Below are 24,052 nucleotides of genomic sequence, written 5' to 3'. Positions count from 1 at the left end.
CAGGAAAAAAAAAAAAAAAAAAAAAAAAAAAAGTTCCACTAGGAATTTTACAGTAATACCAGTTTATTTACTATTATAGTATCTTAGTTGGCTTTTTTTGCCGCTACATATTACGGTACACAGAACGTCATAGCTTCATATTGTCAACACTCAAGAACAGTACTACGTACTACTAATGTTTGAGTTGCTTCTTGTATGTTCCAGTTAGAAAATAGGTTAAATCTACATTACTACAGCTATAAGTGTAGTGCTGTAATATACATAATTCTAAGATTAAATGGCTCTTTTGTTTTTAAACTCCTCTTATAGGTCTTAGGTTTTGAAGAATATTCCTTACAGTGCAAGGATATGAATCATTTTAGTTATTTTACAAATTCTGTGACTAGTTCTACAATTGCACTCACACAGTGGTGGGCCATCAATAATTTACCTGTACGTATTTATATAATCATGCCCTTCAAACTAATATGACCATTTTATCCCTTTTTCCTTTTGTAATATCAATTTAGCACATGAGAATGGCAGTACATGTTCTAGTACTGCAACCTCTGATTAATAATACTGTTTGAAATATTAACAAGAATCATGCTAATTATAGTCATTGCAGTTTATTATGAAACGGAAGAGCCATCAGTAAATTCTTCACATATTTGCACAGTAACAATAAAATTCTGCACAACTGTATTACCTATTCCAAAACCCACCACCAAATATGTAAATTTGCCTGTAAATCTTAATTTGACCATGACTGCTTGTCAGATGATACGAAGCACATGGATATTGATCAGTGGCATCCTTCATGTTCTTCAGTTGTCTCTTTACTGGCTTGGGTAGGAAGAAAGATAACTTTATTGTCAATTATTTTAAGCAACGAACGAACATTAGCAAAAGATTGTCATCATGACAATCTGTTTTGGTAACAGGAATGTCGCTTTTCTCAGAACTGTATGTTACTGTAAATAGATACAAGTTGGTGATGGAGAAAACAATCATTTAGCCAAAACAGTGAAAATGATCTCAGGTACTCAATGTTTTAACAGTTACTAGAGTGACTTCTGCAGGCAATCCACAGTAATTCTTCCAGCAAATATTTTTTATGATCTTTTTCATATATTTTCTTCTATTTCACAACATTGGTAGTCACTGAGGTAGGAATTTTTTTTACATAAAAGCAAGAATTTTCGATCACAAAATTGATTAAATTCACTGTTGTAGGAGTTTTGGATAACGCACTTTCATACATAAAATACAGTGCTACATTCTCTTGGAAATATACTTTGCTTTTTACAGGAATTTTAGAGTTTTTGTGGTAAACATAAGGTGATTTTCAGAACATCTAGTCATTTTTGAGTATGCCTGTATGTTTCTAAAAATTTCTTAATACTCTGCCAGAAATTTAAAGGCCTGAGTTTAAACTCTTACCTTTGATAGATTACCATGACAAGTCAGCATGAGGTATTTCTATTCCTTGATACAGATTAGAAAAAACTTTCTCCGTTTGGTAAGTAGTGTTTTGGGTGTATGTAGCTGCATAGCATTTCTTTTTCAACAGGAGTAGATGAGCACTGTTACCCCACCATATTTGTTTGATTCTAGTTCTGTAATAGTGGACTACACAGTACTGTAAAAAAAAGTATCTTTTAGATGTTTTGATGTACTACAATATGATTTACTGATATATGGCTTCAAGTTCATGAACATTATTTATCATCCAATAAAGAAAGATGGAGGTTTCAAGCTGAAAAATGTATACGTACCAACCATAAAAATCTTCCATAATCTTTGTTGAAATTAAAACAGCTATATGTTACTGTTGTTACTTGAAACTACTGAAAGGAACCCACACATGAAGTTATTTTTCAGCACAAATTTAGTAAAATATCCATTGATTTTCTAATTTACAGCTCCTTGTACCCGAAGACCAAGATGACAGCCAAAATGCAACAAGGGGTCATTGGCGCAGACAAACATCTACATGATGATGTGGTATCCCAATAAAAGTCACCTCCAGGATATGAGTATTCTTTTTAGCCTATATCTTAGTGTGCACACTTGTACTTTGTTTTGTTTGTTTTGTCAAGAGTGAACTTCTATCACCAGAAATACACATCTCTCTCTCCTAAATGGAATGGCCGAGAATCGAACCTGCAACCACCGAGGTGGGACGCTAATACCATACCAGCCACGCTGCTGAGGCGCTTCTAGTACTTTAAGCACCCCAGGAGAGCAAAAATTCTAGCCCTGGAGGAAGTTACATTTACATTGAAGATATTCTGTATTTCACAATGGTAATCATTTAAGAAAAGTGTTTTTATACACAGGAATCTTGGTGCTAGTGGACCTCGATTATGCTTATAAGCATTAATAGTTATTAAACAGCACATTATTAAAAATTTCCAATTGATTCTAAAAGGTCATGTGTAAAAAACAAAACTGGAAGTTTAAAGGACAGCCATTTAAATAAATTATTATAGCACAGGAACCTAATTGTACTTAACCTAACCACAATCACCAAATAGTGAATTAATTTTAAAATCCAACAGAAAACACTTAAAAAGTGTTGGAACACATCACACTTTTAGTTACAGGAATTAACGTATTTACCATTAATATTTTGATAAGGCCTTATTTACTTTTACAGGGACAATGAAATATTTTTCTATTTTATATATTTATTTAAAAAATATTATCACCATCTGGTAAAAATTCACATTGCAACGCAGCATAACCCAACAGCCAGAAAAATATGAGAGAATTAAAGTAATGACGTGAATAATATATACATTATGGTGTCATTATCAATGTCAAAGAGAGAGAGGGGATGTAACAAACTGGATTAGGCTGCACCACCCAAGAACAAGGTACTGCCAAGTACATTTGCAAATACTATGGCAACTATGTAGCATACTGTTATGCCTTGTGTTTATTTGAACCTAAAAATGTTATCTTCATCAGGAGATCTTATCTCATCTGCATACCTTGCACCTTGCACAGGAATACAATTTTCAGTGAACATACAAGATAATTCTTAAAAAAAAAAAAAAAAAAAATTTAAAATATATTTTTGTAAATGTGATCAAGAATCATCACAAACCAACTAGGATGAATTCTTGCATGGAGCACATAAACAGAAGAGCACTAAATAACGATTAACAACTTTTAAACAAACCTAGCATCTACGCATGAAAGCCTCACAAATCTACTGTCTATTCAAGGGGAAGAGATTTATCCACAGATAAATTACAAGACCATTAAAGGGCTGACCTAGAGATTTGATCTTATAAAAAGGGAAGAAAAAAAAAAAAATCAGACAAGGAAACTAAAGGAACAGAGGTAAAGTAAAAGGGAGACAATGTATAGGCAATATGACCAATAGGGTCTCATATATTAAAAAAAAAATCAGACAAGGAAACAAAGTAAAAGGGAGACAATGTATAGGCGCTATGACCAATAGGGCCTCACAAAAAACCTTCAGTACCATGGTGTGTCACACAGCACACTATGAAGAATGGAATAAAGAATACAGCTTTACGACATTTACTCTTTAGGGTATATATCAGTATACCACTTTACTCTCCAAGTATAAAATGTGAATTTAGTTTACATGAGCCATTGACACAGCAACACCTAAAGGACAGCAAACCAAATTCTACGCACCAAGTGATGCAACCACTTACAATCACATTTCTGAACAAACAAGGCTGTGAAGACACTGCCTGGCAAACCCTTTATTCATCTAGTCAGAACCAACATTTCTGACCATGACATCAAAAACAAAGTTCTGTATAAACTTTACCAAACTTTACAATCTTAGAACCATATCGCACTAGTAATGAACATGGTTAACAAACAATGCTTACTCCTCCATAAGTGTCAAACAAAACATAAAACATATCTGAAAGATATAGACTCAGTAACCAAAATATTCCTAAAACTTATATACTTTCCAATAATTGGCAGGTACTATCCCCCACAAGTCTTTGATTGGCAACCAAATACTTGAAACTTGTCTTCTGCAAGATGTACTGCCCACCATAGCACCCATATCAGTAGATGCAACAAAAACAGTTTTAAGAGGAAACTGAACATGAAAAATAACTACCTTACAAATACCTATGCTGATAGACCTTTCACACGTTGCCAACACACTTATGCACGTTACAATGAAATGAAAGTCATGAACCCTGAGCAGGTGAATATTTAGAGAACATGAACGATGGATGCTGCTTACATACTGGCATATCAGTACTCGGTCAAGGGAAGAACTTCTGAGCAAAATAAATGCCTCTTTAATCAGAGTCAAACTTGATGGAATTCACTGATAAATCTAAACACCCTCCTTGGTAACTGCCTTTCTTCTTTTTGTTCTTCTCGTGTCTGAATCCTTTGCCTTTAGTCACTTTGAGATCGTGGTATGCTCGTTCTCCCCAGCTACCAGCACTGCCTCTCTATAATTAAGAAGAAAGGCATCATAATATCAATCCTTTATCTCATACTGTACATTTTGTACGGTATCTACAGGCACCAATGAACATCAAGATTACAATGCATATTCCGAGTTTATATCATTCGTATTTCCACTATGTAACATACATACAGTATACAACATTGCGCATGAGAAATCTGTGCACACGCACAATACTGTATGCTGTGCAATTGCCTAGACCACAACCAACACAGAGCATTCAAGTCTAATCAGGGGTCTTAATGACAGTGAAGGTCAAGCAAATCCTTGGGTCCAGAGAATTCCTTCAAATATGCACACTAATCATAAACACAAGGCATTCATTATAAAACTTACTATTGAACTGCTCTGTGCTTGGCCGTCAACAGTCTAGTCGTCAAAGGTTATCTTCTTGTTTTCACCAGATCCACTCAATCCTAGGCCTGGGCTCTTGTTGAAACCACCCCTATTTCCCCCAAAGCCACCTCGTCCTCCCCCAAAGCCACCCCTACCCCCTTCTCGGCCACCCCTACCTCCTTCTCGGCCACCCCTGAAACCTCCTTCACGGCCACCCCTGAAACCTCCTCTGTCCCCACCCCGGAATCCTCCTCGCCCACCTCTGTCACCACCTCGGAAGCCCCCTCCTCTCCCGCCCCTGAAGCCACCAGGAGAGCCTGACTCATCCCCTTCACCATTTCCCTCTTCATCCCGCCCACCTCGGAATCCCCCTCTCCCACCTTGAAAACCTCCCCTCCTGCCCCTGAAGCCACCTTCCCCTTTACCCTCATCACCATCATCACGCCTGCCTCTGAAGCCTCCGCTGCCGCCACCTCTTCCACCCCTGCCACCTTTAAATCCTCGCCTATCTCCACCTCCCCTGAACCCTCTCCCACCTCTCTGGGAATAAAAACCATTGACGTCATCCTCCCCATCATCTCCACCTCCCTCTTTAAAACCGTTTCTGTTAAAACCTCGTCCACGACCCCCACCTCTACCCTTGTAACCCAGGCCAGGACGAAATGATCCATATTCCTGGCTCTCTTCACTGTCATCATCCTAAAAAGAAAAACAAGAATATAAGCCACTTGGGTACTATTTACCTTGGACTGAAATGAATTGTCAAATTTGGGATTGATGAAGACTTCCTCCTCGCGTACTCTCCGGAATGGCTCACTCTGTAAACATATTCCATAAATATTATATGGCCGTCTCTGGTATGATGCAACTGATTCATAACAGTTCTCCTACTTGTGGATAATTTCACATTTTACACTTTAATATCCTCTCAAAAACAGCTTAGTACTTTAAAAGCACTAAAATACCTTCTTGGGATACCCCGGGGTACTAAAGGAGCCGTTCATTGAAGAATTCACAGAAGAATTTAGAGAATTATTAAACGATGAATTGGCTGCTTTCTGAAATTAAATATTTCGTTATCAAGTGTAATCACATAATCAAAGTTATAAAATTTGTTTTCCTACAAATTAATGACAATAAAAAATATTAGGCTCATAAAACATCCAAACACACTAAAAGCAAATACTACCTAACCAATGGTTTATGTAATGTATTGAGAAACACTACTCTCTCATTCTACTATGTTGAACCTTCTGGGAGTTGTTGTAGAAATCTCCCGCCATCCACAAGCATGGGTCTCCTTAAACTTGTAATTGATATACCATAATAAAGTACGTGAATGACCACCCTGTCTTCTTAGGACCTAAGTACTAAAGGACAAAGAATGCAACAGTGGCGACGAGGAAGAACCCAGTGTACGAAGAGGTATGTCACATTGAAGGAGAGTTAGTGTACCAACGACAGCCGGCCGTATCTAGCCTAGCATACCAAGTTTAGGCCTGGCCAACGTCCAGACTCCAGTATTCGAGTAGCCTGAATTCAGCTGTATTTGTTGGGGACTACCGAAGTTCCATACCCTGTCAGGACGGATGGCAGCAGCAAGGCAGACGAGACAATTCCCGAGTTTAAACCCAGATAAGTTGGAATTATCTTGTTGGCTGGATCTATTTTCCATGAATTGTGAAGTAAATGAAGTAACAGAGGCGACAGCAAAAAGGGCTTTGTTGCTTTCTTCAGTTGGAGTAGAGACATTTTCCACGATCTGTAAGTTAACAGCACGAAGTTGCCGTTCTGCAGTTCCATTTGATGACTAGTAAATCAACTAAAGTCGCATTTTATAACAAAACCAAGTTATCATAGAGCATTGTGTGATTCCCTACAGAGGAAGAAGAAAAGTAGTGAGTCCGTGAAGGAATATTATGCAGAACTAAAATTGTTAGCTCAACAGTGTGAATTTTAATAGTGATTTTGACCGAAGGTTGAAGGAACAATTATTGGTTGGTATTGATAATGAAGTATATTTTAAGGTTTTATTAGCTGATCCTTTTTGAGTTTAAATCAATCTCCTCTCGTGAATTACTTGCCAAGGTTACCAATTTAGAAACTGCTTATGTTACTGAATGTAGTCCTACTTCAAGTTCTTTTATAGATAATAGGCCTGCAGGTACTGTTAACAAGGTTAGGCCTAATTCTAGTACAGACTCTAAAGGGAGAGGTAAAAGTGATTATTGTAAAGTTCAAAGTAAATGCATTCATTGTGGGCGCGATAACCATTTAGCTAATAATTGTAGATTTAAGAATGCTAAATGTTATTCCTGTGGCAAGGAAGGCCATGTTAGTACAGTGTGTCCCAATAAAAAGGCTAGAAATAAATCTAGGAATGTTAATACAGTGCATGATGTAGAGGAGTCTACTAGTAAGGATATTCCTGTTAATGAAAGTTTCCATGATTCTTATGATTTATTGAAACTTTTTGATGTTAATGTGAATTCTATTGATTTTGTCGATGATTATGAGGAACCATATAAGATTAAATTTTAAGGTTTAAATGGGTTTCCCCTAGAGTTTGAATTAGACACTGGCAGTGGTGCATCCACTATTTCACGGCATGATGCTAATAAATTGAATTTAACCCCATTACCAACAAGGAAACGCTTAGCAAATTATGATAAAGCTGAAATGCAAGTGTACGGTGAAATAAATTGTGATGTTTCTTTTAAACCAGGCCAAATGGTCCAGGGACAAAAGTTTTTTGTTGTAGATAATGATTTAAATTTAGCAGGCAGGTCTTTGATGAAGAAATTGAAATACAGTGGGTACAAATGATAATGTGTGTGATGATAAATTTAAAGGTCCTCTTATTACCCCAAGTAGTGCATCTAGGCCTAAGCTTGATTGTGTAAAAATGTTCAATGAGTATCAGGTGGTGGAAGGATCACCCATTACAAATTATGAATGTCAATTAATGTTAAAAGAAAATGCTGTGCCTAAGTATTTTAAAGCTAGATCTGTTCCTTATCATTATAAATGTAAAATTGAGAATAGTTTTGAAAGAACTAGAAAGTAAAAATATGTGAGCAAGGTCGAGCATGCTGGAGATTGGGCCAGTCCTATTGTTCCTGTAATGAAGCCTAATGGTGAAATAAGGATTTGTGTAGATTGTAAGTATGCTCAATACCCAAACCAGTGTTTAATACCTTCCCATTACCGAGATTGGATGATATTTTGGCAAATGTAGGTTCTTGTCAGTATATTTCGAAATTGGATTTGAAAAATGCATATTTACAGGTATCTGTGAGTGAAAATTCTCAACAATATTTGATTATGAATACTCATTTGGGATTATATAAGTTTCATAGATTGCCTTTTGGGTTGTCGTCAGCACAGGTATATTTCAGAGGTTTATCTCTGAATTATTGGCAAATATTGAGGGTGTTCATGTATTTTTAGATGACATATTGATTGTCGGAGCTACCAAGGAGGAACATGACAAGAGTTTATGTAAGGTTTTATCAATTTTGCAACAGAGAAATGTTAAATTGAATAAAGATAAATGTATTATTGGTTCTAGGGAAGTACCTTATTTAGGATACATTTTAAGTTGTGATGGAATTAAACCTGACCCAAAGAAAATAGAGGCAATTTTGGAAGCTCCAACCCTCACTCTGTTCAGTCTTTAAAATCATTTTGGGGCTATGTACTTATTACAATAGGTTTGTACCTCAGTTCAGCTCTATTTTATGTCCTTTATATAATTTAATTAAAACCCAAAAGAATGTGGAGTTTTTCATTGGGCAGCAGTTTCATGAAGAAGCTTTTCAGAGTATTAAGGAAGCTTTGGGAAGAGCTGATATTTTGGATAATTTTAACCCAATGCTACCATGATTTTTAGAAGTTGATGCTAGCCCTGAAGGAGTGGGAGCTGTTCTTAAGCAAGAATATAAGGATAGAATTTCTACTATTTCTTTCAAAAGTAGAAAATTATCTAATGCTGAGTGTAATTATTCTCAAATTGATAGAGAGGCTCTATCCATTATTTTTGGAGTCAAGAAGTTTTCTGATTATCTTTTGGGTAGGAAGTTCGTTATCAGGACGGACCATAAACCTTGACTCCATCTATTTAACCCTAGTAAGTCTATTCCACAATTATCTAATGCTCGTATTCAAAGGTGGGCTTTATTTCTATCAGGTTTTGATTTTAAAATTGAACACATTAAGGGAGTGCATAATACAGTGGCAGATGCTCTTAGTAGGCTACCATTGTGTAGAGATGATGCTGATTTTCCAGTACCAGGAGAATATGTAAATTTGATTAATATTTTGGATAAGAATTCTTTTGAGTTACAATGGTAAAAGAAGGTATAGAAAGAGACACTGTTTTATGCAGAGTACGAGATTATGTAAGGAAGGGGTTGGCCCCAAGGAAAAGGTGATGGAAATTAGTATGTTACCTTTCTATAAATTGAGAAATGATCTTTCTTTGCATGACAATGTATTACTCTATAGGAATCGTATTTTGGTTCCTGATATGTTGAGAAAGCGTGTTATGGAAATGCTTCACGAGGGCCACCAGGGTATTGTTGCCATGAAAGCTGAAGCAAGGTCTTTTGTATATTGGCCCAACATGGACCAAGATTTAGAACAAATAACTTCCAACTGTGCATTATGCATAACAAATCTCAAACATAAGGGCATTTCACCTTTATCTTGGCCGTCAGTAGATAGACCTTGTCCCGCTTGCATGTAGATTATTGTGGACCCATTGACAACATGCAATATTTGATTATTATTGATTCCTTTTCTAAATTTATTGATGTCTATGCTTGCAAGAATATAAACTTCAGAGGGTACCATACAATGTTTAAGGTCATGTTTTGCTAATTATGGTATTCCTGACACAATTGTATCTGATAATGCAACTTGTTTTATGTCTAGGGAGACTCAGAATTTCTTTCAGAAAAATGGTGTTAGACATTGTTCAGGAGCACCATATAATCCAAGTACAAACGGGCTTGCAGAACGGGCTGTCCGAATATTCAAAACTAATTTCAAAAAGTTTGATTGTAATTTGCCTGTAAAAACCAGAATGGCCAAATTTTTGTATACCTATAGACGTACAGTACAGTCTTCTACTGGCTGCTCCCAGCTGAATTATTGTTTGGAAGGAAATTTAAGGGTCCATTAGATGTTATAATGCCTAAACAAAGAGATGAGTGTTATGTTCATGAGTCTAAATTCAGAGTTGGGCGATGCAGTATATGCCAAGAATTTGGTAAAGGACCGAAATGGGTGGAAGCTAAGATTATCAAAGTTCTTGGTGAAAAGAAATTATTTGGTTTCTGTAGAGGTTAATGGTATTTTGACTTGGAAGCGTCACCTTTCACAGTTATTTGAGAGAAAAATGTATATACTAGAGTAACTGATGAACGTCACTATTAGAAGATACAATGATTCCTTATGTTCCTGTAGTTTCTTCTCCCCGTAATGTACAAGGATTAGAAGAAACAAATAACACTATTCAGAACTCGGGTATGATTTGTAATCCCAATGTAGAAGTAGTAGGATCAGAGAACAGTAATTGTGATACTGGTGCCATTGTAAGAAAATCTACCAGAGTAAGTAAGAAACCTAGGAGACTCATTGAACAAATTTAAATTTTTGTCTGTTAACCTAAGGGGGGAGGAGTGTAATGTATTGAGAAACACTACTCTCTCATTCTACTATGTTGAACCTTCTGGGAGTTGTTGTAGAAATCTCCCGCCATCCACAAACTGGGGAAGCCAGCATAAGCATGGGTCTCCTTACTTGTAATTGATATACCATAATAAAGTACGTGAATGACCACCCTGTCTTCTTAGGACTAAGTACTAAAGGACAAGAATGCAACAGTTTACATTTCACTGAACAATCATCATTCTCTAACACTAAAACTTGTTTGAATGATCCACTAAAACTTGTTTGAATGATTCCAGAGTTACTTTAAGGTTTGTTTATGAATTACAGTTCTTTCTGCAAATGCAATGGAATATGTTATTGTTATAATACAATTAAGTTTGTTCATACTTACCTGGCAGATATATATATAGCTGTATTCTCCGAAGTCCGACAGAATTTCAAAACTCGCGGCACACAAGACAGTGGGCGGCCAGGTGGTAGTACCCATTCCCGCCGCTGGGAGGCGGATATCAGGAACCATTCCTTTTTCTATTCATATTTTATCAGTGCCACTGTCTCCTGAGGGGAGGTGGGTGGGCACTTTAATTACATATATCTGCCAGGTAAGTATGAACAAACTTAATTGTATTATAACAATAACATTTTGTTCATGAAACTTACTTGGCAGATATATATATAGCTGAATCCCACCTTCGGATGGTGGGAAGAGACAGAATAGGATTTGTAGGAAACTTAAATTAAGTAGATGATATACACCTTGGTTCCTCACCTGTTAGCAAAGTAGACTCTGTGATTACTGTCACTTCAGCCTGTTTGTGCTTAATCAGAGTTGCCAGCCAGGTGGAGACCTGTAGTGCTGGTGCGCTCTGGATGCTCTGTCAACGGGGACGTGACCTCAATGTGACAAGAGCATAGAGCCATACAAATGAGGGCAACGAAGCAACTGACCACCACCTGACCAACTATCCAAGACCCCCTGAACACTAAGCTAAGAGATGGGGGAGGTCTTCACCAAAGCCTCACCACAACCAAAAAAACAACAACAACTAACTACCAAATAAACCTAACTAAGGGATAGGGAGAGAGCTACCTTCAGCCCCCAAGACTGTGTCTGCAGAAACGTATGGCCCAAGAGAACAACAGTCCTCGTAATATCGTTCTCACATCTCTCAAGTAGTGTGAGGCGAATACTGAATTGCTCCTCCAAAAGGTGGCGTCAAGGATGTCCTTGATCGACATGTTCCTTTGGAAGGCAAGCGAGGTTGCGACAGCTCTGACCTCGTGAGCTTTCACTACGCCAAGAGGCCTCATATCGATCTGTGTGGAAGACGAATGAGCCTCTTTAATGACGTCCCCTCAGAAAGAACGCCAAGGCGTCCTTGGATAATGGTATATCGGGACGTTTAACCGAACACCAGAGATTATCTGAGGGACCTCGTACTTCTTTAGTCTTGTGGACATAAAACTTTAGAGCCCTGACAGGTCACAGGACTCTCTCAGGTTCTTGGCCCACAAGGCTTGTCATACCCTTGATTTCAAAGCTCCTTGGCCAAGGGTTCGACGGGCTTTTCATTCTTTGCTAAGAAAAGTGGGACTCAAAGAGCAGACAGCATTGTCCCCTTTGAAGCCCACTCTCTTCACAAATGGCCTGAATTTCGCTAACTCTCTTCGCCGTCGCCAGAGCAGTTAGGAAAAGAGCCTTCTTCGTCAAGTTCCTAAGAGGACGCTTCATGTAGAGGTTCGAAAGGACTCGACATTAACAGTCTAAGAACTAAATCCAAGTTCCAAGAAGGAGGCCTCACCTGAGGTATCTTGGATGTCTCAAATGATCTCAGGAGATTGTGAAGATCCCTGTTATCAGACAGGTCTAGTCCTCTGTGTCGGAAGACTGCCGACAGCATACTCTTATATCCCTTGATGGTCGGGACAGCCAGCTTCTGTACATTTCTTAAAAATAGCAGGAAATCGGCTATCTGGCTCACAGAGGTAGTGGAAGAGGAAATTCCCTCCTTTCTACACCATGCCCTGAAGGTAGCCCACTTCGACGGGTAAACAGATCTCGAGGACGTTCTCCTAGCATTGGCGATCGCCTTTGCAGCTGCTTTAGAAAAACCTCTCGCTCTGGCCAGCTTTTCGATAGTCTGAACGCAGTCAGACCCAGAGCGGAGAGGTTTCGGTGATATCTTGCGAAGTGGGGCTGTCTGAGTAGATCTTTCCTCCAGGGCAACGTCCTCGGAAAGTCTATGATGAATGACATTACCTCCGTGAACCATTCCTTCGCGGGCCACATCGGGCGATCAGGGTCAACCTCGTCCCCTCCGATGCCGCGAACTTCCTTACTACTTCCCCCATGATCTTGAATGGCGGGAAGGCATACAAGTCCAGGTTCGTCCAGTCCCAGAGCAGAGCGTCTATCGCGACTGCTCCCGATCCAGCACAGGGGAGCAATAAAGAGGCAACCTCTTTGTTCTCGACGTCGCAAATAGGTTCGACTAACGGACAGACACCCACAGTCTCCAGAGTTCTCGACAGACGTCCTGGTGCAACGTCCATTCCGTCGGCAGGATCTGATCTTGTCGGCTGAGAAGGTCTGCTCTGACGTTCTGGACTCCTGCGATAAATCTCGTCAGGATCCTTATCCGTCTCGCATCTGCCCACAGCAGAATCTCCCTCGCTAAATAAAAAAGAGGACGGGAGTGTGTACCTCCCTGCTTCTTTAGGTACGCAAGGGCTGTGGTGTTGTCCGAGTTGACTTGGACTACTTTCTCTGCAACCTTTTGTTGGAAGAACTGTAGCGCCAGAAAAACCGCCGCTAGTTCCTTTACATTGATGTGCCAGGACACCTGTTCCCCCCTCCAGGTGCCTGACACTTCCTCCCCTCCCAGTGTTGCTCCCCATCCCGACACCGAGGCGTTGGAAAACAACACTAGGTCTGGGCTCAGAAGCTTTAGGGACAACCCCTCTCGAAACTTCCGAGGATCTAACCACCATCTTAGATGGTTCTTCACCGATTTGGTGATGAAAAAGGGTCGCATTCAGATCCTCTCTGACTCTCCATTCGTCTGCTAAGAAAAACTGGAGAGGTCTGAGGTGTAGTCTTCCCAGGGAAACAAACTTTTCCAGCGAGGAAATGGTCCCCAGCAGACTCATCCATTCCCTCGCCGAGCAAGTTTCCTTCCCCAGGAAGGCCGAAACTCTCTCTAAGCCTTGCAGCTGTCGTTCCTGGGACGGAAACGCTCGAAAAGCCACTGAATCCCCAGATACACGATGGACTGTGTTGGGGTCAGATGCGACTTTTCGAGGTTGACCAGAAGTTCCCAGGGACTTCGCCAAGGCCAACGTGAAGTGAAGGTCCTTCAGACACCTTTCTTCTGACGATGCTCTGATCAGGCCAATCGTCGAGATACAGGGACATCTATTCCTGCAGAATGTAACCATCTCGCTACGTTTTTCATGAGCATGGTAAATACCATCGGAGCCGTGCTTAAACCGAAACAAAGAGCTCGGAATTGCCAAACTTTGTCCCTTAGCATAAACCTCAGAAAACTTTCTTGAAAGAGGTGGATAGGCCCGTGAAAGTATGCGTCCTGTAGGTCCAAGGACACCATCCAGTCGCCCGGTCTTAAGGCTCCTAGAAACCGACTGAGGTGTTTCCATCTTGAATTTTTTCTTTTCTACGAAAAGATTCAGGCTGCTTACGTCCAAGACTGGACGCCACCCCGACGACTGCTTTGGTACCAGGAAAAGTCTGTTGTAATATCCTGGTGACCCCAGGTCTAAGACCTGCTCCACCGCTCTTTTCGTGATCATTTGATCCAAAAGATCTAAAAGAACCTGATGTTTCTCCCCTTGATACGACGGGGAAAGATTCTGGGAGTCGTAGAAAGAGGAGGAGGGTCCACAAAGGGGATCTTGTACCCCTGTTCCACTATCTTGAGGGACCACGCATCTGTATCTCTCTCTCTCCACGCCCCCGCAAAGAACTTTAGCCTGGCTCCGACCGGCATCTGAAGGACTTTCTTCTCACTTAGAGGATTTAGGTTTGAAGGAACCTCTTCCTCTTGCAAGTCCTCTCCCTCGAGGAGCAGCTCTCGAGGGAGGAGCGCTACAAAAGGGTTTAACCTTCCTAGGAGGTCGTCCAGACGACGAGGAGGTAGGGACTGCGGGACGTCTTGAAGACTGGGCTAAGAGGTCCTGGGTAGCCTTCTCTTGTAGGCTCACTGCCAGGTCCCTTACCATAGCCTGGGGGAAGAGATGGCTCGAAAGAGGTGCAAAGAGAAGCTCTGCTTTCTGCGATGCAGAAACAGACCTCGCTGTAAAATTGCAGAAAAGCGCTCTCTTCTTGAGGAAAGCAGTGCCGAAATGAGACACTAACTCTTCCGAACCATCCCTGACGGCCTTGTCCATGCATGACAACACATTGGACAGCTCCCCCAGACTCAGAGAATCAGGACTCCTAGATTGAAGATCCAGGACTCCTAGGCACCAGTCTAGGAAGTTAAAGACTTCCAGAGTCTTTAACAGACCTTTCATGTGATGGTCGATCTCCGTTGGTGTCCATGAAATCTTAGCGGACGATAAAAGGGATCTCTGGGCGTCTACCAGACTAGCAAAGTCCCCTTGGGAAGACGACGGGATCTTAACTCCCACTTCAGCTTTGGTCTAATACCAAATGCCGCCTTTCCCACTGAGTCTTGAAGGAGGAAAGGGCGAAAGTCGACTTGCCCTGATCCTTCCGACGTTCCATCCAATCCTGCAATTTCTTGAACGCTCTCTTAGTGGACAAGGAAGTCTTCATCTCCACCACTTCCAAAACCTTGCACGACTTCGAAGACGAAAACTGAGAGGGTGGAGACTTAGGAGCTGCAGGCTGGAACTTCTCACCAAACGAAGAACGTAAAAGACGAACCAGCACCTTGTAGTCAGAAACCGACGAAACTGACGGCTGTTCCTCCTCCACTGAGTCCGCCGGACTACTAAGCTCTCCTTCCTCCCGAAGAGGCAAAGGAGATTGAACCTCTGGAGAGGGCGTGCGCCCAACGGGTCTAGCCTTCAACAAAGGCTTTCGAGGATGACTAATATCAGCCTCTTCAAAGCGACCGACCTTCTGTCGATCTTTAGCGCTCGAACCACGAAGAGCGTCCTGACCGCGCTGCGCGTCAAGAGAGGTTACTCTTAGTCTCTCTCGAGGAGCGTCCTTACGTTTCACGCTCAAGCGTCCAGCTTTCCGCTTTCAAAGCGTCCTTCTGAGCGCCTTCTCGAAAGCCTTCTCCACAGGCAAAGCGTCAACGCAAAACACATCCCGACGAGCGTCTTCAAAAGCGTCCTGCCGAGCTCCTCCAAAGCGTCCTGTCGAGCGTCCTCAAAGGCGTCCTGACGTGCGGGCGGAGACAGAGACGAACGAGGAGACGGAGAAGGAGACTGCCTCGTCCTCTTGACAGGGCAGTCTAGCGTCCTTCCTTCGTTTAGGCTCAACTGCTGCTGGGCGAGTCTTCCGAGCCATTAAGGCCGACAATTGGTCTTGAAGCGACGCAAGAATACTCTTCGTTGGTGAAGAACCGAGAGGAGGTGAAGGGCTGCGCCTGCGAGAAGACGAGGGGCGGGGGGACGCCTCCTTCCTTCTCACAGGTACAGCAACCTGCCTCTCCGAGGCGCGAGAGAAGCGCTTCTCAGCGTCGTCCTCGGACGACGTCCTACCTCTCTTCTGTGGAGGAAACGCGTCATACGACGCAGGCGAAGACCGCAACGAGAGCGGAGAGAGGGGACGTAAAGCGTCCTCCCTAGGAAAAGTCCTTTTACACGGACGCGAGTCTCTCCGAGCGCTCCACCCCTTGCGCGGGGAGGGCGCCTCGGAGGACGAAAAAACAGTCCTTAAGGATGCGAGCCTGAGCACGCTCCTTGGCAGCCTGGGAAGTAGCAACAGGTCCTGCCGAAGGGACGCCAGATCGGTGGGGAGCCCCCGTAACCCTCTTGCGGCTTTCGACATGCCCACTCCCTGAGTTCTGGGAGTCCGACAGAGGTCTAGACCTAGAGGCATTATGGGGCCGATCTGACGCCCCCTCCACAACACTAGGGCACGATCACAACACTTTACTCGAGCCGTTTTCAAGGGCCAACACTTTGGACTCTAGAGTGCGTAATGACTCTAGAATCAGAGAAAGGGCATTACCTTCTCCAGACACAGAACTAGGGCCCTCAGGCAACAACACAGGATTAGGTTAAGCAAATTCTACTGGTGTTTAAAATAGGAGAAATGTTACTTTTCCCTTACCTTTCGTAGAACCGCTCTTGGAGGAAGACCTCCTGATCCTATCGCGCTCCAACTTACGCCGATAGGATTCATACACCTTCCATTCATCCTCAGTCAAACTTTTGCATTCAATGCAACGATCAACCAGCAAACAAACATGCCCCCTCACACCCCATACATACTGTGTGGGGGTCTACCGATGATTTCGGTAGCCTCACCTTGCAATCACTTCTCACACACACTCTGAAGCTCACTGAACTTTATCCCGACATCACGTTCATAGAAAAGCCAATCCAAAATTCAAAAACAAGTCCACTATCGCGTATGCCAATCCAACAATCCAGAGTCAAAACCAAAAGTCAATCCAGATACTTATAAAGAGTCAAAATCCAAAAATCCTGGGCGGAGGTCTGTAAACAGGTGTTTACCGACCGGCGACAGAAAAAATATGAATAGAAAATGGGAATGGTTCCTGATATCCGCCTCCCAGCGGCGGGAATGTGTGCCGCGAGTTTTGAAATTCTGTCGGACTTCGGAGAATACAGCTATATATATATCTGCCAAGTAAGTTTCATGAACAAAATAAAATTTAGGCGAAAGGTCAAGCACTGTGACCTATGAGGTCATTCAGCAGTGAAAGGGACATTAAAGAATAAAAAGGTTTGAAAGGTGTTACAGGAGGAAAACCTCAGTTGCACTGTGAGAAATCTGTTCGGAGACAGTGGAAGACAAGGAAGGAGAGAGAGAGAGAGAGAGAGAGAGAGAGAGAGAGAGAGAGAGAGAGAGAGAGAGAGAGAGAGAGAAAATCAAATGGAGGTACAGTAAAAGTACAGCAAAAGAAATGATAGGGGTTGCACCTGGGGGCCAAAGCAATGCTGCAAAGGACCCTAAGTAATGCCTACACTATCTATGTATTTTAACATTTTATGAAGTAAATAGGTATTTATGAAGTTAAAAAAAATGCCCCTTTAATCCTGCTGAGAATGAATGAATGAATGAAATAACCTTAAAAAAAAAAAACCGTACTTCCTTACCTTATCAGCTGTACCATTGTAAAGCTTCCCAGGAGTAAAGGTATTGGTCTTTTTGACAGGTTCCTCCTCTTCACTCTCTTCAGATTCTTCTCCAGAACTACTTTCCTCAGCTTGAGGTGCTGCCTTTACCGGGGCAGGTTTGGCTGGGGCTTTCTCGTCCTCCTCCTCATCCGAGCTTTCCTCCTCAGAGCTCGATTCCTTTGCTTGCTTGGCAGCTGGAGCTGCTTTGGCTTGGGATGTTTTCCCATCTGGTTTTGCCGGTGCATTGTCTTCTTCATCAGAGCTAGATTCCTCTTCAGAACTAGACTTTGCTGCCTGTTTAGGAGCAGCCTTTGGAGTTGCTGCTGGTGCTTTTTTGGCTGCAGGTTTTGCCTCTTCTTCTTCTGAGCTCGAATCCTCTGAACTAGAATCAGCAGGCTTAGCTGGCACTTTGGCTGCTGGCTTGGCTGCAGTTTTAGCAACAGGCTTGGCAGGTGCATCTTCCTCATCTGAGCTTGACTCTTCTTCAGAACTCGACTCTGCAGGTTTAGCAGCTGGCTTGGGCATTGATGGAGCTGGTTGTGCAGCCTTTGGAGCAGGCTTTGCAGGTTCTTCTTCCGAGCTTGATTCCTCTTCTGAACTAGATTCAGCAGGCTTGGCAGCAGGAGTAGCAACTTTATTAGCAGGTTTTGCAACTTTTGGAGGTTCATCCTCCTCAGAGCTTGATTCTTCTTCTGAACTTGATTCAGCTGGTTTAGCTGCTACTTTAGCAGCAGGCGGAGCAGCCTTGGCAGCCACTGGAGCAGGCTTTGATGGTTCTTCCTCTTCAGAGCTGGATTCTTCTGAACTTGATTCAGCAGGCTTAGCAGCCGGTTTGGCAGCAGCTACAGCTGCCTTAGCAGCAGGTTTTGGTGGTTCATCTTCCTCCTCTGAGCTTGACTCTTCAGAACTTGATTCAGCTGGCTTAGCAGGTTGCTTGGTAGCTGGTGGAGCAGCTTTCTTAGCAACCGGCTTTGCTGGTTCTTCCTCCTCTGAACTAGACTCTTCAGAGCTTGATTCTGGTGGCTTGGCTACTTGCTTAGGTGGTGGTGCTTTCTTCGCTGATGGCTTCGCTGGCTCCTCTTCCTCCTCTGAGCTCGACTCTTCAGAGCTGGATTCCGTAGGCTTAGCGACAGGTTTAGCAGGTGTGGCTCCCTTGGCAGCAGGCTTTGCAGTTGGGGTGACAGCTTTCTTGACGACAGGCTTTGCTGGCTCGTCATCTTCAGAACTTGATTCCTCAGAGCTGGATTCAGCTGGTTTAGCAACAGTTTCGGGTGATTTCAACGCTAAAGGATTGGGGGGCTTATAATTCTGTGGTGCTACCTTTTCTTCTTCCTCTGAACTTGATTCTTCAGAACTTGACTCAGCTGGCTTGGCAGCAGGTTTTGCTGCAGGAGTGGCAACTTTAGCTACTGGAGTACCATTGGGCTTTGCTGGTTTTGACTCCTCTTCAGAGCTGGATTCTTCAGAACTTGATTCTGGTTTAGCTGAAAGATTTTTTTTTATAAAGATGGTGTTAGTTTTACAGTTCCATATTCTATGAAGAACTTTTTGCTTTTAAAAGACATTAATAACAGACAGTTTGATTGACAAAGAAATTCATTGGCTCAGTTTCTTCACACAGTGTGCTTAAGGTTCTTTCCTCTAAATAAACAATTCAACCTATTTTTCAGTATGCTTTAAAGTGAATTTTCAATGCATAAATATCTTACTTAAAATTTTATTACTTAGAATTCATTTTATATACATACCAACTTTCTGCACTTTTTTAGCTGGTGTCTGCTTCTGAAACAAAAAGGGCAAACAATCTCAACCATTTGAACATTACCTAGATGTAAATAAAATCTTATCATAGAATTACCAAACCATTAAAGCATATCTATAACAATGTGGTATAAAGGAATCATTCTAAAATGTAGGCCGATAAATGGGATAACATCACCAAAAATGAAGGGACGGAAATTAATTGAAAAAAGTAGACATGAGTCACAGTGTAAAGCACCTTTACTTCCAAGTAAATATATAAAAACAGGAAATAAAAGATGAAGCATCAGATCATAAACAAGCATATCTTACAGGAATTTTGCACTCCTATCATACAAACTCATATGCACTTCAGCATATTTATGTTCAAGTGGAATCTGGATACCGTTCAACATTTCAGTAGATTCACTTTCAGCGGTAACATTTTTCTTCAACTCACGCGTTACCCAGCTGGCTTGTACAGAACTGATGGCCACAATTTGTAACTTCAGCAATGTTAACACTTTCATATCCAACTGACGTAATAGTACGCAAACTTACCCTAACACCCTCCCTACCTGACTGACGTAACTTTAGGTAAAATTTACCAACATTTTTAGTATGTGTGGTAAGGGTAGATTTTTTTTATTTTCAGACAAGTAGCGATTTCCATAGGCTAGATCATACCTTGGACCATGTAACTCGGGTATCAATATGCCAGCCAAGTAATTCCTGTACTGCGCATGCTCAAATCCCTGGCGTAGTAAAATTCTCACAATGAAATCAGCTGATCCCACCCACACTTCGCTCTCAGTGACCACACGTGCAAGCTGCTGTAGACAAGTGTGTTTGTTTACATAGTGACGTCACGAGAGAACAATTTCCTGATATGCATTCGCGAAGTTTTTACGGTAAAAGTAGTGCAAAACGCGTTAGTGCATCCCATAAGAGACATTTAGATTTTAGGCAGGGCTCTGAATCTCCAGAAGACGCCAAGATAAGGAGGCTGCTAATGGATTATGACTTTTCTTGGAAGGCTCGTAGGATTAACCTTACCCCAACTAAGCAAGCCATGGAACTGCTTCATCTGCAGTGGGAGGAAGAAGATTCCAATGCTACGAACGATAAAGTTGACGTTAAAATTTTTTTTAGTTTCGATCAACTTATGTCAAAATGAAACTTTTGCCGTTACCAAAGCCATTATTCTTGACTCTCCCTTTATTCTTCAACTTTTCCTCTACATTTTTGTATATTTACAAAGTAATTTCTATGAAAAATAACAGATAGAGGGCTCTTCCAAAAAAATTTTTTTTCTAGCAATAATTCTCACCATACGCCGAGCAGAGAGCTCTGTTTCTTACCCTCTTTTCTATCAATTATTCATCAGCTGGACTTATTCGTTTTCCATTGTTTTATATGTTGATATTTAGAGAATTTTGTTGGCTTTCTCATAAAAAACAATTAATTCGCCTGACTTTCAAGTTTCATATAAAAAGATTTTTTTTTCTTTTAAATAACTCACATTTTTTCGTAGTTAGAGGGCTGGGACTCTTATTCTGACTATGCCACCATAAAATATAAACATTAAGATAAAAAGAACAGCAAAATGAACGTTGTTGGCATAAAATTTCTATTTTTGCTGAATTTTCGAAATAATTATTTTTTCGCACTGTCGAGCACTCCCAGACACCTTGGGTCTCAGGTACGCTCAGTGCTCAAACTAGAGAGATAGGAAAGTGTTAATAACTCAACAATGTGGAAAGGTAGGCAGTGTTTTAAGTATGCAAACAATGCTTACTTTACAATGCTTCAAGAAGGAAATGGATTCCGAAATTTGTGAATTATATTAATTTACTCTCAATTCTAACAATTTCTATCTAAATTCACTGAGACACAGTAAGATGTAAAATAGTAATATACGTACTATCAATGCTATATAGCAATTCTTGAAAAACCTGCAAACTACAACTGCTCAAACATCCTTACCTGTTTGCCTGGCACCGGTTTTTCAGGCTCCTCGTCAGACGACTCTTCCGAAGATGATGATTCCCTCTTCTTTTTAACACCTACAGGAGTCTTTGGACTTTTCCCATTAACCATAGGAGGGACTTTCTTAGCTTCTGTTTCCTCTTCTGCGAAAAAATAAAATGAAATTTTCATTATTAAAATGAAGTTTTATTGTATATTACCGAACAATTATAGAGCCGTGATTTCCACGAGCGGCAGGATACTAAATTCAAATTTAGCGCGTCGGCGTCGCCAACACTGGTGGTTGATGACGTCATCTCCCTCCACTCGCGGGAGAACCAGGTACAACTGCCCAGGTGAATCCAATTCTTTCTGCCCTCCGTCCACCTAAGGGGAGGAGGGTGGGTAATAATCATAATTGTTCGGTAAGTATACAATAAACTTCATTTTAAATAATGAAAATTTCATTTTTATTGTAGTGTCTTACCGAACAATTATAGAGCTGATTACACATTTATGGGAAGGTGGGATTCAGTGGACCACTAGTATTTTTAAATGGTTACATTTTATTGCAATACCAGTAAACACTCAAGGGTGTCTGTTGTACCTTACCTTGTAAGAGAGCTACAGCAGACTGTTACTGCCTCTGGTCGGTGCTCTTCTTACTATTGTAGAGGAAATTGGAATTTGCCCAAAGTTGAGCCTCTACAGGAGTGGAATCCTTCCGTAGTTCAAGCGAGTCAAGGCTGACTGACGGAGGATAGTAACAACAAAGATTGCCCTTGCCCTGGGCTAAGACCAGAAATTCAATCATACAAAACATTTGTCACCCAACACCAGATTTAAAAACATATATACCACCATTGTAAAATCTGACCTAACAGACTGGTGAGTATCCCAGGTACTCAGTACCCCCAGCTTCCCTTGAACTCGACAACCTATTCAGGTGAAAAGTTAGCATAGAGGTGAGACCCCTGTGCCGTTTCTCCCAACACATGCCAGAAAGCCGCCACCGACCTAACGTTTTACAATTCTCGAAAACCGTTTCTATCTCTTTGAGATAATGACTCGCAAAAACCGAATTCGATTCTCCAGAACTCCTCTGAAGAATCGAAGCTAAAGATAAATTCTTTCTGAATGCTAAAGAAGTTGCCACTGCTCTAACCTCGTGAGCTTTAACTCTCAGAACGGAAAGAGTGTCGTTCTCGGACTGCGAGTAGCTTCCCTGATAAGCTCTCTATAAAGAACGATATAGCATTCTTAGAAAGAGGACGAGAGGGATTTTGAACCGAGGTCCAGAGCTTAGAAGATTGTCCTCTGATACCCTTAGTGGCAAACAGATACTGCTTAATAGCCCTGACTGGACATGAAGAGCCTTTCTTCCTCCTCATGTCCAACCAATCAGATAAGTTCCTTACCACAAAACTCCTCGCCAAGGATTAGAAGGATTCTCATTTTTGGCTAGAAAGGTCAAAGATACCGAAAATACAGCATTGCCTTGAGAGAAACCGACTCTTTTGTCTATAGCGTGCAATTCGCTGACACGCTTAGCAGAAGCTAGTGCAATAAGAAAGAGTGCCTTCTTAGTCAAGTTCCTGAGTGAAGCCGACTTCAAAGGCTCAACGGTGGCCCCTGAGGAACTTAAGCACACATCTAAGTTCCAAGCCACTGTATCTTGCGGGAGCTTAGTGGTTTCGAAAGACCTAATGAGGTCCGACAGTCTGAATTGGAGGAAATATCCAAACCTCGATGTCGAAAAAAACCGAAGAGAGCATGGCTCTATATCCTCTGATCGTCGAAGGAGCCAGTTTCTTTAGAGTTCCTAAGAAATAGAAGAAAATCTGCTATTTCTGTTAAAGAGGTCGCAGAGTAGAGACTTTAGCACTTCTACACCACTCTCTGAAGATTCTCCACTTCCCTTGATAGAGTTTGTTAGAAGACTCTCTCCTACAACGAGCGATAGCTTCTGCAGCTCTTCTTGAAAATCCTTTCGCTCTGACAAGATTCCGGACAGTCTGAACCCTGTCAGAGCTAGAGCGGATAAGTTTTGGTGGAACCTCTTGAAGTGAGGTGTTTAGAAGCCACTTCTCTGGAGAAGAAGTCTGGGGAAGTCTACTAACAACTGAGAAGGTCCGGGAACCACTCTTTTCCTGGGCCAAAAGGGAGCGATTAACGTTAGCGTTACATTGCTGTGCGACATGAACTTGTTCAGCACCTCTCTTATTAAGACCGAACGGAGGGAATGCATAAGCTTCCAGACCCGACCAATCCAACAGCATTGCGTCCACGACCAAGCTAGAGGATCTGGGACTGGAGAACAAAAGAGAGGAAGACGGTTGTTCCTCGATGTCGCGAACAGGTCTATTGACGGTCGTCCCCAAAGGCGCCAAAGTTTCTGACAAATCTTGTTTGTCCAAAGTCCACTCCAGAGGTAACACTTGCTGTTTGACGACTTAACTCGTCCGCCAGGACGTTCATCTTTCCCGGAACAAATCTCGGGACTAGCTGAACCTTCGCTTCGTTTGACCACAGGAGGGATCCTTGGCTACTTCGTACAGAGAG

The 24,052-nt window shown here is 41.8% G+C and overlaps 2 protein-coding genes across 8 annotated transcripts in view; one reads left to right on the top strand and one right to left on the bottom strand.

The window, feature by feature from the left end:
- LOC135200111 (pancreatic triacylglycerol lipase-like) overlaps window positions 1-3,057 on the top strand; it is a 44,771-nt gene extending 41,714 nt beyond the window's left edge. For all 6 annotated transcript variants that reach the window (XR_010311211.1, XM_064228466.1, XM_064228445.1 and 3 more), the window contains one exon: window positions 1,905-3,057. Coding sequence is in view for 5 of the 6 variants with exons in the window: in XM_064228466.1 (XP_064084536.1) it covers window positions 1,905-1,979 (75 nt within the window). In the remaining variant the exon portion in view is untranslated. The remainder of the gene's footprint in view (window positions 1-1,904) is intronic.
- Window positions 2,655-24,052, bottom strand: part of LOC135200100 (nucleolar protein dao-5-like) — a 43,859-nt gene continuing 22,461 nt past the window's right edge. Inside the window, exons 4-9 of one of the 2 annotated variants that reach the window (XM_064228432.1) lie at window positions 21,509-21,654; window positions 19,531-19,564; window positions 17,762-19,266; window positions 5,767-5,859; window positions 5,545-5,619; window positions 2,655-4,448 (exon numbers count right to left, since the gene is read on the bottom strand). In XM_064228432.1, coding sequence (XP_064084502.1) covers window positions 4,290-4,448; window positions 5,545-5,619; window positions 5,767-5,859; window positions 17,762-19,266; window positions 19,531-19,564; window positions 21,509-21,654 — 2,012 coding nt within the window. In that variant the 3' untranslated portion in view covers window positions 2,655-4,289. Of the gene's footprint in view, window positions 4,449-4,801; window positions 5,501-5,544; window positions 5,620-5,766; window positions 5,860-17,761; window positions 19,267-19,530; window positions 19,565-21,508; window positions 21,655-24,052 lie in introns of both variants that reach the window. The other variant, XM_064228425.1, reaches the window with a different exon arrangement.

The sequence above is a fragment of the Macrobrachium nipponense genome, chromosome 23 (assembly GCF_015104395.2).
Source record: "Macrobrachium nipponense isolate FS-2020 chromosome 23, ASM1510439v2, whole genome shotgun sequence".
Classification (NCBI taxonomy): Eukaryota; Metazoa; Arthropoda; class Malacostraca; order Decapoda; family Palaemonidae; genus Macrobrachium; species Macrobrachium nipponense.
The sequence above is the reverse complement of the archived record's forward strand: the minus strand, read 5'-3'. Positions and strand labels throughout refer to the sequence as shown.